Source organism: Grus americana, chromosome 18 (genome assembly GCF_028858705.1).
Source record: "Grus americana isolate bGruAme1 chromosome 18, bGruAme1.mat, whole genome shotgun sequence".
NCBI lineage: Eukaryota > Metazoa > Chordata > Aves > Gruiformes > Gruidae > Grus > Grus americana.
In genome coordinates this window covers 12125559-12139167 of record NC_072869.1, presented here as the reverse complement: position 1 = coordinate 12139167, position 13609 = coordinate 12125559, and the positions used below count along the sequence as shown (strand labels likewise).

General features: G+C 57.3%; 1 protein-coding gene across 1 annotated transcript; it reads right to left on the bottom strand.

Annotated features, from left to right (window-relative positions):
- Window positions 1-4162: 4162 nt before the first annotated feature.
- RNF222 (ring finger protein 222) lies at window positions 4163-4828 on the bottom strand. Its single transcript, XM_054846873.1, has one exon. It carries the CDS (start codon window positions 4826-4828, stop codon window positions 4163-4165), a length of 666 nt encoding a protein of 221 aa, XP_054702848.1.
- Window positions 4829-13609: the final 8781 nt, after the last annotated feature.

Genomic DNA, 13609 nt, shown 5'->3' with positions numbered 1-13609 from the left:
GGCCACCAGGAGATCAGTTCATCAGCTCTCTCCATGGGGAGAACTGGTCCTGCAGTCCCAAGACCGTGCTGGTGGGGTGGAAGATGCCTGGTCTCGCACTTCAGCTCAAGCATCTCTTTGTATAGTGCTCACTGAGGCACATGTATGCATTGGCAACTGTTTGAAATAAAACACACAGACATGAAAACCTGCACAGAAACATGCCCACCAACCATCATACACATCCCCCATGCACACAGCCAGCTGCTTGCTGGGCGTAAGGACACATGGACATACACACAAATGCACATACATATGCTCTCAGGGTCACACTCTACCCCCACACACAACCACCCATCCCCAGCCCAGGCTGGGCTTTATTTCTTGCCATGGGCATGCAGAGCAGTGCCAAACCAGTACTGGGGCTCCCGGCGTCTTGCCCCATTGCTGAGAGCCCTTTGTCCTCATCGCTGCGTCCTACAAAGTCCCTGTCCACCAGGGACATGCCCCCTCCTCCAGAGCTGCCAAGAGGATATGTCTCTGGCCCTTTAGCTATGCCGATGCCATTAGCTGACCCTAAATTTTGTGTGCATGCATGCTGGCTTGCTTTATCCGCAGGAGAGAGCCATTACCTTCCTACCCACATACACATTAAGAAATAATCACCCTAATGGGCTCTACCGGCCGCCTGGCCCGTGCACTCCGCTGGCTACTGCCTTGGGTGGCTCATGAACAGAGCCTGGCCACTGGGCTTGTACCTGGAGGCAGAGGGACATGGCTCCAGCATCACTGGAGCCTTCTGTGGGACAGGACAGGAGACCCCAGCCCTCTCCAGTGATGGAAAGGGCAAAGGGAGAGCGGGGATGGGCCAGGCCAGTAGCGTGGAGGGGATGCTGATGTGAGCCATAGGGTGGCTGGTGGGGGGGATGTGTAAGGAGGGGCATCTGGGATGTGATACCAGTGACATACAGGTGTGATGGAGCCAGGGCACTCAGGGCATCTCCAGCAACTGCTGGCAGCTCCCAGCTCAAATCACGAGCACTAGCCATGTGCCAAGAGCTTACAGCTAAGGGTAAGTGTGCAAGGTGCTGCATGGGGCTGTTCACCAGCAAATTTGGCCATGAGTGAGCAACCGGCTGCCCACAGCCCCATGCTGACATCTCTGCTGATGGACATGGCAGGGTCAAAGCAAGACTATGCAAGTGTCCCCGCCATGCAGAGAACACGACCATCCGATACGTGTCCCAGAGCTGCAGGCACGAGTTATCCTTGGGACATTAGGTCACCATGATAAACCAAAGGACTGAGTTACTCAGGATTGAGCTGGAAACAGCCCCAATATCCTCTAATAGACACATGCCTGGTGGGAGGACAAGCTGTACAGCATCTGGGGGCTCTGGTTTGCTGGAGATCCAAAACTGCTCCCCAGGGACTATAAGCAGGAGATGGCTTGGGAAGGTCTGGCTCCGGCCATCAGCTTTAATAACAAGGAAATAGGATGATGGTAGCTTTTCCAGCTGCACAGGAAGGGGCTGGGAACATCTCTCCCAAATGCAGGCAGACCCTGACCTAAACCAACAGACACCCATGCGTCCAAGCGCACCAAACATGGGCCCCCCTGCCTGGAGATGAAGTGGCTCTGGTGAGGACATGGGGATGGTGGGCAATCAGCTGGCCCTAAACAGCAGAGGTGACTGTGGGTTGATGCAGTGGGTGCTGGTGCAAATGGGTCCTGGATTGTACCGGCAGGCACAGGAGCGTGCCACCCCCAGCAGTGCAGTGGATGCTCAGGCAGGATTTCCCAGGGAATCTCCAACCTCTTGCTGCCTGGCCTTCGCCCACCGCAGACAGGAGCTGGGGGCCCAGCGTGCCATTCCCCACGCCTGTCCTGCCACTGTGCCAGCCCTGACAGCCATCCCTGGCCAAGCAGTGCCACCCTGTGGCAAACGCCCCGCTCACCTCCGAAGGGGGCGATGCCCCTGGACCTCCAGACCCATGGCACTGGCTGTCCCCAACCTTGGTCCCCTCTCTGCTGGAGCCCATGACCCCAACACAGCACAAGACATCCCATCTCATCCCAGTGCTGCCTCCGAGGATCTTTCCTGTCCCCGTTGCCTTGCCCAAATACCTCCAGGGCTCCAGCAACAGCAGCCGAAAGTGGGTTCCTCCAGCCCTACCCCCGAGGTGCAGATGAGGGGGGGCCCCACTGATTCAGATGGGGGGGGTACTCCTGCCTCCCGGCAGCCCTCTGCCAAGGGGCTGGTTCCCTGGAACCCTGCATTAATTCCCCAGACAGATTAATAATAAGGTTTATTATTAACTAATGAGGCATGGATGCATCATTATCCAGTAATAATTTCTTATGAAATAGGATTTCCATTCCAGTGCGGTGTCTCAAGCGCTTTTCTCCAGGCGATGTCCCAGTGCTTCATGCAGGGGTCAGTGTCGTTGCACCCTGGGCGCGGGTGGGGAAACTGAGGCACAGGGTGGGGGAGTGCAGCAACAGCGTCACAAGGAGAAGCCAAGCAGTCGGCAGCCCAGCCAGGGCACCATGCCCTGGTTGTAACCCCAGAGGACGGGGTGGGATGCCATCAGCTCCTCTGCCCTAGACAGCTCATCCCTTTCCAGCCCCAAGTGCTTCTTATATGTTCCCCTGAAATGTTCTGGGTGATCCCAAAGCTGCCTCGGTGGCACTGCTGGCCGTGTTTGTCTTAACTGGTGCTCAGCCATGCAGCAAGAACCTCGCTTCAGGGGCATAGGAAGGGTGGCCCAGCCCTCCACCCCGCTGTCACCTCCCGCGGGCGCTGGCGAGGGACGTCCTGCTCCCAGACGTGTTGGGGTGTCCGTGAAAGTGCCGTGGCCCTCAGCACACATTCCCGAATGACAGGGCCAAGAGCAGCACCCATGGGGCCAGGGAGTGGCGAGGGTGGCAGCGAGGGTACAGGTGCTGCCTTGGGGTGCACAGCTGGGGAAAAACGTGATGAGGGGCCCCAGCACCAGCGGGCAGCTCTGGCATGGGGGTGACCAGCAGCCCCCACTCCCACCTCCCCTGACAGCAGGCATGGGGGGTCCTAAATCTCTACTGTGCCTCTGAGATGTCCACTCCCTCCCAAACCAGGACCCCTGGGATGAGGGGCTGAGACTCCCCTGGGTGGGACTGGCCCCAAAGAGAGCAAAGCCAGGAGGCATTTGGGGCTGAGTGGTGCTTAACCTGTTTGTCACGGGTGAAAATGGGTGTTAACTAACCCTCAGGAGCTGGATATAGGGATGAGAAAACATCACTCTGCTAAGGCACAGGGCTCTAGCAAGGAGAGCAGGGTAGGATCCCAAATCTGTCCCCTTGCACAGTCCAGACCTTTGGTTTAGCTCCCTGCCCCACACCCTGCTGCCTGTCCCTGGATCCCCAGGGCGGGAGGGATGCCTGTGACACCGGGAAGGTGGCCACGACCTGGGGAGCTCAGAGAGAGAGGTGAGGGAGGGCAAAGCTGGGACTGCCTGGGGGATGAGCTGGCATCCCTTCCCACCTCATGGCTCTGCAGGGAGGGGAGCACTGGCTGGCAGAGGGGAAGGCGAGCTTGTGGAGGGCAGTATTGCTCTCTCCATCCTCTGGTTTTGCTGCTTTAGTTTCCTGGTAGCTAGAGGCTCACATCTTTGGGATGGAAAGCCATGAGTTTCTGCTCCATGGTGGCTGCACTGATGACCCCGACAGCCAGGCAGGAGCCTGGGGACCTCCTAAAGCTCCACAGCCTTGCATCATGACTCTCCAATGCACAGAGCCCTTGGCTATGCCCAGGCTCTGGATACCTAGGTGCCACTGTCACAGCCCCCCAGGAGCTGCGATGGAGGGGACGGACCAGAACGACCCCCTCACCCCCTGCACATGCTGCCACAAGGTGCGGGAGGAGTGACCACCTTTTTCACTAAGCTGGCAGAGGAATTCAGTAGCAGGGTTTGACCTGCCATATTTTAACTAAAAGAGGCAGAAAACACCAGCAGTGACACTGTGAGCACCCAGAGATCTGCAGAAAGGGCTGAAAGTCCATTCAGTCTCTGGTCAGATGAGAGCGCTTCACCTGAAGCTGCTTCTGGGCTTTTTCCAGGGATCTTTTGAGAGAGGTCCCAGCTCCAGCTCTGTCCCAGCATCAGTGACACCTCTCCAGCATACAAGTTGATCCCACCGCTGCTATGAGTCCCGCTTCACCAGCAGCAGCCAAGGGAGCACAGCCGCCAGCATGGCCACAGTCAAGATGAGGAGGACAGCGAGGGCAATGGGTGACTGGCAGCATTTCACCCCCAGGGCCGAGCTAGATGACACCGAGCTCCGCGTTTCTGCTCTGCTTCTCCTCCCCAGGGAGCTGCAGTCTGCATCTACCAGTGGCATCCCGTGGTCGCTGATGACAAAGATGTGGGCTTCCCGTGCCAGCTCCCCCGGGACCCCCTGTGAGTCCATGGCGCTGTTCCCCACTCTGCAGCACTGGTCAAAGTTCTGCACCGGCATCACAAAATGGCTGGGCACCACCAAGGTGTTGCTGGCCTCCATTTTGGTCAGATGGGACAAGGAGGAAGGTGACAGAGGCATCTCCAGTGTCCGGGGGTTGGTGCTTGCCTTGGGTGGCCATAGAGCCTTCTTCTTGCTGAGGAAAGTCACATAGCGGCAGATGGGGCAGATGATGCTGCTCTGGACCTGGCCATCAAGCTTGGCGGAGAGCAGGCACTTCACTAGGCAGTCATGGCAGAAGGTGTGCCCGCAGCTGAGCTTGCGGTGCGTGGCCTCCAGTGGGTGAAACTTCTCGTAGCACACAGGGCACTCAGCCAGGGGAGCCTCCTTGCTGGATGAGGTCTCAGACATCCTTGTTCTGTTGGCCACAGGTGCTCCCCAGCTGCGAGGAAGAGGTGTGAAGAGGTTAATAAGGGTCTCAGCTGCAATGATTAGCATGATCCATCTCTTCTCGATCTCTCCTTCTCCTCCCTGCTCTCTTGCCTTTGTCCTCTTGCCCCTAACAGATGGGGTGGATGGCTACTAGCCACGGCCTCAATAAGGTAGGACATTTTCAGGAGCATTAAGCCTCTCAGTGTGGTTCTTGGGGCAAGAGGGAGATGATGGGAGGACCTCAGCTCCAGAGCCACCAGGAGCAACAGCCCCTGGCCGCAAAATTGCACAGAAACAGGCACGAGCCCCTGGATGGAACTGTGTCTCCCTGCTCAGTGCCTGGTACAGATGAAACAGGTTCAGCTTGTGTCACGAGTGCCTCTGTGCTCTGCTGCCAGTTCCAGGTGCGCGGGAGGTGGGAACTCCCGTTCCACAAGGAAACCTGCCAAGGAAAGGGAGATGCTCCCATTCCAGGGGACATGGAGGGGCTGGGAAGAGCAGGAAGAGGCCAGGTCAGTGGGGCAGGTGGGAGTGCAGGACACCACAGGATGGAGAGGGAGTGTGCCATCCTGGGGCAGGCAGTGAGCACCCATGCCAGGCTCCTTGCAGCTGCTGGAGGATGTCCCAGGCTGGTGGCCAGGACACAGCCGTCCCCAGGCCGTGCTCCTCACTCATGCTGGAGCACGGTGCAGGCAGCAAGCCCTGAGACCAGCGTCTCCTGTTAGTCAGAGCGGGCAGGGCAGAGCCCTGGGTCAGGGTGTGAGGGGAGCACAGGGCTGCTGTGATCCCCAGACCTGCGTCAGGGCTGGGTCTGAAGCTCTCCCGTGCATCTCCCAAGGCAGGGAGCATTCACATGGTGGCTTCAGGGAAGGGAAAGGGAGATGGAAGAGGGAAGAAGGGAGAGAGGAGAGGGAAAAGGGGAGAAGGGAGAGTGGACAAGGGAGAGGGAAGAGCAGAGAGGAGAGAAGGGAGAAGGGATGCTAAGCTCAGCTCCCTTCTCTTAGACTAGTTCAGGAACTGGAGCTTCATAGAATCAGCAGGTTTTCCACACCTTGTAGCATTTTCAGACCTGACCCAATCTGCATCCTTTTCCTCACACATGACTGTGTCCATGGGCATCCTCACAGCTGTTTCTGGAGGTTCTGCCATCCCCTCCCTGCCTGCCCTTCTCTTCCATGGGAGCCACCCACGGCACCGGCATGGCCACACAGACACAATGAGCCATCCTCTCCCCATGCAAGAGGAGAAAGACCCAGGCTCCTGCTCTGGTTTAGGAGGGATCAGGGACTCAATGCTCTCCTAAAGTGCTGAAGAAGGAGACCCTAATCCCATGCCCCAGCTCCTCCATGCCACAAAGCCCCTTACCTGCTGCAGGGCACCAGGGCAGGGGCCCCTCCATGCACTCCACCGCTGTCCCCAGAAGCAGGGCTGGCTGTGCCCCAGCACTGAGCACCAGCCGGGGAGAGGACCAGGACGCCTATATAACACGGAGGTGTTGGCTGCACATTTCATGCGGGCACGTTGCGTAAAAGCTGGAGCAGGGACAGGGACAGCTCCCGGGGAGTGAATGCGGAGGAACTCGTTCGGGTTTTAAAGGCCCGATAGTTGCCTGGTTGGCCAGGGAGTGGGCGAGGAGCCAGCGTCAGGCGTCGGAGGGCAGGGACAGGAGGCACGGTCCTGCCTGCATTCCCTCATGCAATGGGAAGCTGTAGCTGGGTCCATCCCTGGGGTCAACCCCCAATGAAACAGGCACTAAAGGGGATGCCAGGATCCCAAACCCCTCTGTTGCTGCACAGCAGGGTGAGCTGCAGCATCCTGCACCAGGACTGGGCTCCTGCCAAACACTCCTCACATCCATCCACCTCTGCTCCCCATCCCTTGCCCTGGTCATGTCTTTGTCCCTGTGTCCCCTTCCCTCCTCATTCCCCAAATGCTCATCACTCCAGCCCTGCACCCTCCATCCTACATCGCTCTTCCAACCCCCAGTGTGGCAGTGTACAACCCGACAAACACACTTGAGCAAGCTCGAGAACCACTGCCGCCTTGCATCTGCCCTGGGGAGGTTTCCAGCATCTCTAGGAACTGTGGTCCAGGCAGGAGCCCCGCAAGCTCAGGGTAGGCAGAAGCCCTGTGCCTGGCCATCTCAGCAGCTGCAGGTGGCTCATGAGCCACCCTTTGGCCATGTGTGAGTTCGAAACCCACATAGAGAAGGTTCCCTGTGGCCTTACCCATGTCCCAGGGTGCTGCCTGTCCCTCACCCAACCCCCGGGCAAGAAGCTGAGAGGCATCTTCCCTGCAAAGCCTTGCAAAAACTGCTGGCAGGGTGGATCCCTCCTGCCTCAATCTCAACTCTTTCCAGCCACCTCTGCCACCTCTCAGCCTGGCCGGTGGTCGCAGGGCTGCCAGCCCACACTCAGGCTTGCTGAGCAGCTCCACAGGAAACTGGGCACCACTTGCCACATCCCGAGGAGGCCCCCAGAGCAGGCGTGGTGACCCCAAGGCCCCCTGCCTGCACGCCTTCCCCTGTTCTGGCTGTGGTGGTGCACCTGTGGGACCTGGATTTCTACCGTCAAGGGGCCCAAATGCCCTGGAGAGCCTGGGGTCTCCATGATGGAAAGCCTTCAGGAGAAACCTGGATACAGGGGGGAGACTTGCCTTGGCGCAGAGAGATGCTCCTCACAGGCATTCCCAGCTCTGCTCTGCAGGGTCCATGGGGCAGGCAGAAGAGGAGATGCACCCCTGGCACCCAAAACCCAATGAGATGACCCCTGGAGCCCCTTCGTGGGCATGAGGTGTGGTTTCATCCAGCTGGGTGCCATGGCAGGGTGCAGAGCTGCAGGCGTGGGCAGCAGTATCAGTAGCTCATGGGCGCAGCGGTTGCAGTGGTTACAACACAGGGCTGGTTTCTGGAAGGAGAAGGGTGGGTGCAGCCCCACTGGGATGCCCCGTGAGCTGGGGCAGTTGCCAAAATGCATCTGCTCTCTGCAGAAAGCACCCACAGTGGGAGGCTTGTGCCCCAGGCGGGACCTCTCAAGCCAAGAAGCCCTGTCCCTCACTGGAAGGAGAACCGGAGCATGTCAACACCTTCTACACCTCTGCTTAGGATCAGGGACTAAGCCACTCCACTCGTTACCCCAGTTTTCTTGGGATGGTCAGAAATTGAGGCTGAAACCTCTCCAGACAGATTGTGCCAGGGCTGAGGTTGCACAGTCACCCCTGGGGTAAGCGTCCCCATCCCCTGGCCCCTCCTTGAAGCTGCTGGAGGTGCCAGGGCTGCTTGCATCCACCGAGAGCTCCATTGCTAAACAAGTGATCTGGGTCAGCAAAAGCAGATTTGGGACAGCCGAGCATCTCCTCAGCTTCAGTTTGCTCTCTGCTGGCACCAAGGCGGGGTGGAAATTCCTGTTTCCCATACTTTGAATGCTCTCCACAGTCGGAAACTATGACCTCACGGCTCTATACATAGGCACTGGAAAAACGAGTCTGCCTCCCTTTGCTGCTTTGACCACGCCAAAATTAAAGGGATTTCGGCATATCATGGCCCCAGCTCTGTCAGCAGTTTCGTTCTTTCCCAGGCATGGCTTTTCTTGGAGCCTTTGCCCCACTTTCATGTGCAGCAGCATCTTTCCTGAGTGACAGGATCGAGTCTGCTGGTACCTGAAGGACAAGAAACCAGGTTCAGAGGAAGGCGAGTCCCTAAACACTGCCTGTATTTTTTTCTTGGGCTTTAAGGGGTGCAGCTCACAGCCAGTGTTTCGGTCCCCTTGAACACAGTGCAGGGCCAAGGGCTCCAGGATCTTTTTATCCAAGCAAGAAGGTGGCATCAGGCTCAGCTCCTCGTCAGGGACCACACCTGAGACCTCCGCTGCCCTGGGGTCAGTGATTTCCAGCGAACAAGGGACATTTCTGACCCAGAAGAGGACACAGCCCTCGCTGCAGGGTCAGGGTGGCTGGGGTCCCCTCCCTGCAACTGCAACGGCTTTTGGGCAGAGCTTTGCAGCCACTTGCAAGGACAAGAGGATGCTGCAGAGACAGTGCTTGTCTTCCACAGCATCACCCAAACTTTCCACCGTCAGTGACCATAGTTATGTGAAAGTGCTTATTTTCAAAGCACATTTAAAGCCAGAAGATTGATGTATATGTGAGCCTGGTGCCATGCAAATAATCACTATAGGTCTCAATATTTCCATATCAAATCCATGCTGCACTTCCCCAGAACCTAACCAATGAAACAGGGACATTTCCAATGAGTAAGACATGTCCCACATCCCTTCGCTCAGCCAGGGCCAGGATCCTGGTGAGAAAATCCTAGATTTGTCCTTGATGGCACGATTCATGTGGGGAGCTTTGCCATGCAGCCACAACCCATCCATGGGGCCAGCGGCTGCTGGAAAGGCTGGGCTGGGTGAAGTCTCTGGCTTAGGAAGTCTGTAAACAAGTGACTGCCAAAAGCTGCAGGAGGGATCGCTGTGCCCATGTTTATATTCTCCTCTCTCAGTACCATGAATGGTCCATGAAATGGAGGATGTGATGGCCAATGTCCCTGTCCAGTGGCCTCAGCATGTCCCTGGTGAAGCTGCAGTGCTCAGCCTGCAAATCTGAGGCTTTACAGGAGTTTCTGCTCAGCCCATTCTCCTCCCACCACTTCTCAGCCCTGGCTCAAACATGGTGAGTAGTTGGCACCAGTGGGAATGAGATGAAGGGAGGAGGGACAAAAAGTAAATCTATGTTTGACCCTAGCCTGGGGAGATATTCCCGGCTGGGGAAGAAGCTTAGTGAAGCAAAATTACTTTCCCAGGGCTACACCATGCTGGTGGAAGGTCCAAGGGTCCTGGCCCCACTCCCACACTTTCAAAATAAACTCACATAATTGAGGGGCTTGGGTGCCCCTGAGCTCATCCATCTTTTCCCACACTTGCTTTGTTTGAATTCAGAATGGGAAAATCTGTGTCTCTTCCTTTTGGGTGTCTCCATCCTGCCTTTCAGGTGCCTGGCAGGATGGAGACCCACCATCGTAATGCTAATTTAGCCAAGATGGTCCAAAATGCGTAGCAAAAGCTCTTCCTTCAGCTTTCTCCTCGGTGCTTTTTGCCGTGCCCAGGAGGTGGTGCTCTCGGATGTGCTTTGGTCACCCTGAAAAAAAAAAAAAAAAAAGAAAAAAAAAGTCCAGGTGCACTGAAAAAAAAGCCCTGAGCCTGCCTCTTCAGAGCTGCCATGGTCTGGAGCTGGTGGTCTGCATCAGCTGGGATGCTGCCTCTTTCCCACCAGGATGGATGGAATCTGCTCATCCTCCTGCTGACCACAAATTTAGGTCTGGCCGTTTGATGTGATGAGTGCTTATCAAACACCAGAGAACAACTGGGTGTATCCCCAAATCTTACTCTGATCTCTGTTTTCCCACCTAGGCAGAGATCTCCTGGGCAGATGCTGTGGACTTTGCAAAGGGACTTGCACCGTACCTGGACATCATGGCTCTGACCTGCCTCTGCCTCCCTGCTGCTGGCAACAAACCCTCCCAGAAATGACCCTGGGCCTGGCATGAGCCCTTGGACCCTTTTTCTGTCACCAAATGTTGGTGACTTGTCCCGTCCAGCCCACAAAAAGCCACACAGCCCCATGGTGCGTGGGGTTTTCCCATGCCTGGGAGAGCAACCACAGTCCTCAGGGGCTCCTTCAATGCTTCCTCCCCACCCAAGGGTGCCCTCCACCAAGCAGGGTGTCAGCTCACCTCCTCGGGTGAGTCTGGGGACAGCCCAAATGCAATTGCCTGAGATGATGAGCAAGACCAGGGCTGCAGGAACCCCCCTGGATGTGGTGGCAAGATCCGGCCCATGTCGTCACCCCCCGGCCCAGGGCTGCCTCCCCACATGCCTCCCCGTCTCCCTGGCCCTGGTGCCACCTCACATCCCACCCCGGCCCCTCCGGGATGCTGATTAATGGCAGGAAGGATTTGCCACAATGGTAATCCATGGCATCATGTGCGTAATGGAGAAACAATACGGCTTTGAAGCGAGCGGGCAGATGCTTGAGGGAGAAGAAGGCATCTATTCAGCGGCGGCAGCCGGGGCAGGCAGCTGCCTGCTTGCCTGCACAGAGCCCCGCGCTGCCGGGGCTGTGCTCACCCGGGGCTCACTTTGGGGGTCCTGCCAGTCCCTTCCTGGGGACAGGGCCAGGATGGGCAGCAGCATATCAAAACCCAGCAGGGACCCATCATCAAACCCTACCGTCAAACGTGGCCGAACAATGGCAGATTGTCCCCTTGCCTGTCCCCCGCCTCGGTGCCCACACCAGCCCCTTTGGGGAAGCACACAAACCAGATGTAGACCCATTGCTGTCCCTCTCTGCCGTGCCACGAGCCATGCCACCCGCCATGCCACCCCGGGGACTTTTTATCACCAGAGTCCCCTGCAGCAGAGGGTATTGCCTGATTCTTTTACACCGTCCCCTCTGGCTGCCTTTTTACCTGGCAGCTCCCTTGAGCCTTATCCTGGGGAATATGGCAGAGAAAGTCTGCAAGGTCAGGAGAAAACATCGCTGGGGTTGGGGTTTTGGGGTTTTTTACCAAAATGGGGTGTTCGTCCTGATTTTGGCTGCCAGGTTATGTTGCAGTTTTGGTTTTTTGTCTAAGACTGGCTCCTGGAGGGCTGGGATTGCAGAGGGGTTGCTGCCTTTAACAGGAACAAGTGCAGGTTAGCTTCTAGCCCTGCAACAACACACATCCCAGAGCAGCATGGGAAGGAAAGGCTCAATAACAGGAGCATGAAATACTCAATTTGGGTTCATTTAATGATTTTTCCAGGGTCTTATGACTACACAGACAGCATGGTGCTGTGAGTAGAGAGTTCTAGGCAGAGCTACTCCACCACCTGGGGCCACTCAGTGGGTCACCTACCAGAAACCCAAGTGGATTATCGAGAGGAGGATGCTCAGCACCAAGTGCATCTGCCCAGACACGATGGCAGAAGGCAGGAGGGCTGTCCTCCCCGTCCTGCCGTCCTGTGGAGCCTGCACTCCTTGTAGTCAAAATAAGGGAAGGATAACAGGATAACCCCAGTCCTCCCTTTCAGCTGGGGTTGGCTGGAAAACACACAATGGTTCTGACAACCCCCCAACCCATGTTGTCCCACAGGGGACAGCGCATGTGGTGCCTTAGTGTCCCCTCTGCATCCCAGGGGGATGATGGGTCCAGCACAGAGACACGCTCCTAAGCCGGCTTTGGGGCTGCAGTGGCTGTCGCAGCAGTTTCCCACATCTCTTGGGCCCTCCACATCCATCATTAGGGACCCCCAGGAAAATGGGTGCAAGCAGATCTGGGGTGCCTAAGGGGTCATCCCTGCACCCTGTGAGCAGCCAGGCGGTAATCAAGAAAATCAGCATTTCAGGCTCTGCTTTTGACAGGCAAGCCAAGCTACAAACAAGTAATTTTAGGAATTGCTGGCAAAGTCTGTTGAAGGAAGCAATTTGGCAAATATTGCCCAGGTGCCAAAAGCGGCACTCAGATTAGTCAATAAAAATATCAATATTTATTGAAAAAAGTCCCTGTATGGATGGATACGGCCAACTCGGGGTGGGATTTTGGGTGCAAGATTAAGGGAGGATAAATGAAGTGACCCCATTGTTGAGTACAGCAGAGGTTTTGCTGCCTTGGTGCTTGAAGAAATATCCTGTTAAACATCAGCCCTACCCCTGGCCCTGGATCTGGCCATCCCTCTGGTCAGACAGCATGGTCCCCGCACCAAGGTCTCACCCCGGGCTGACCCGCAGAGGATGGGAGTCCCTCATCACCCGGCGGGCGGTGGGATGTGGCTGCTGGCTGGTGGCAGCCGCTGCCCTAATGAAGCTCCTTGTCCTGAAGCTTTCACCTGACCTGCCTTTGCCTGCCTGTCTGGGTAGCAATCCTGCTGGGCCATCTGGATGTGTCCCAGGAGACTGCTGGGTATCGGTGACACATGGTTTCATCCAGACCCGCTTAATCCCATGGGGAGAGTCCCCGTGGCACGGCCAGCACTGAGCGGCTTTGCTTTCCCGGTGGTTGCATCATCCCAGCTGGCTGCCGGGACGTGGCACGTGCCGGGCGAGCGGGTTCTCAGCCAGCCTTGCTGCCGGCGCTGCCAGCGGCTGGGGGACACGCCAGCACAGAGCCATCGGGGCCCCTGCCCCACAGCAGAGCCACGGGATGTCCCCAGCTGTGCCGCCTCACTGCGGGTGCTGGGCAGGGAGCACTGAGGGGCTCTGCCTGGGCCAGTCATCCCCTCCCAGAGCCATTGCCCTGCCACACACCCCCCCAGAGCTGTTGCCCATGGACCCCCACTCCCCAAAGCCCTCCGTGCCCTGCCACATCCTTCACAGACCTGCACTGCCTGCATCACCCTCAGTCCTGTCCCCCCCAGTCCCATCTCTCCCCACATCCCTCCCAGTTCCAATCCATCCCACATCCCTCCCAGCCCCACCTCTCCCTATACCTCTCCCAGCCCCATCCTTCCCTGCTTGGCCTCCAATATCCCTTCCAGCCCCAGCCCCACACCCTTCCCAAACCCATCCCTCCCAGTCCCACCTCTCTTTGCATCTCTCCCAGCCCCATCCCTCCCTGCCTCCCCCCAGTCCCATCCCTACCCACGCCCTTGCTGGGGACACACAGAACCCCACGGGAGCCACCTCTCGAGGGCTCCACACAGCCATGATTCAGCCCATTGGGTTACAAGGATGCAACATTGCTGCCGCTGTTGTCAGCATAGCACTTGGATGGGGACCGTAGGTAGG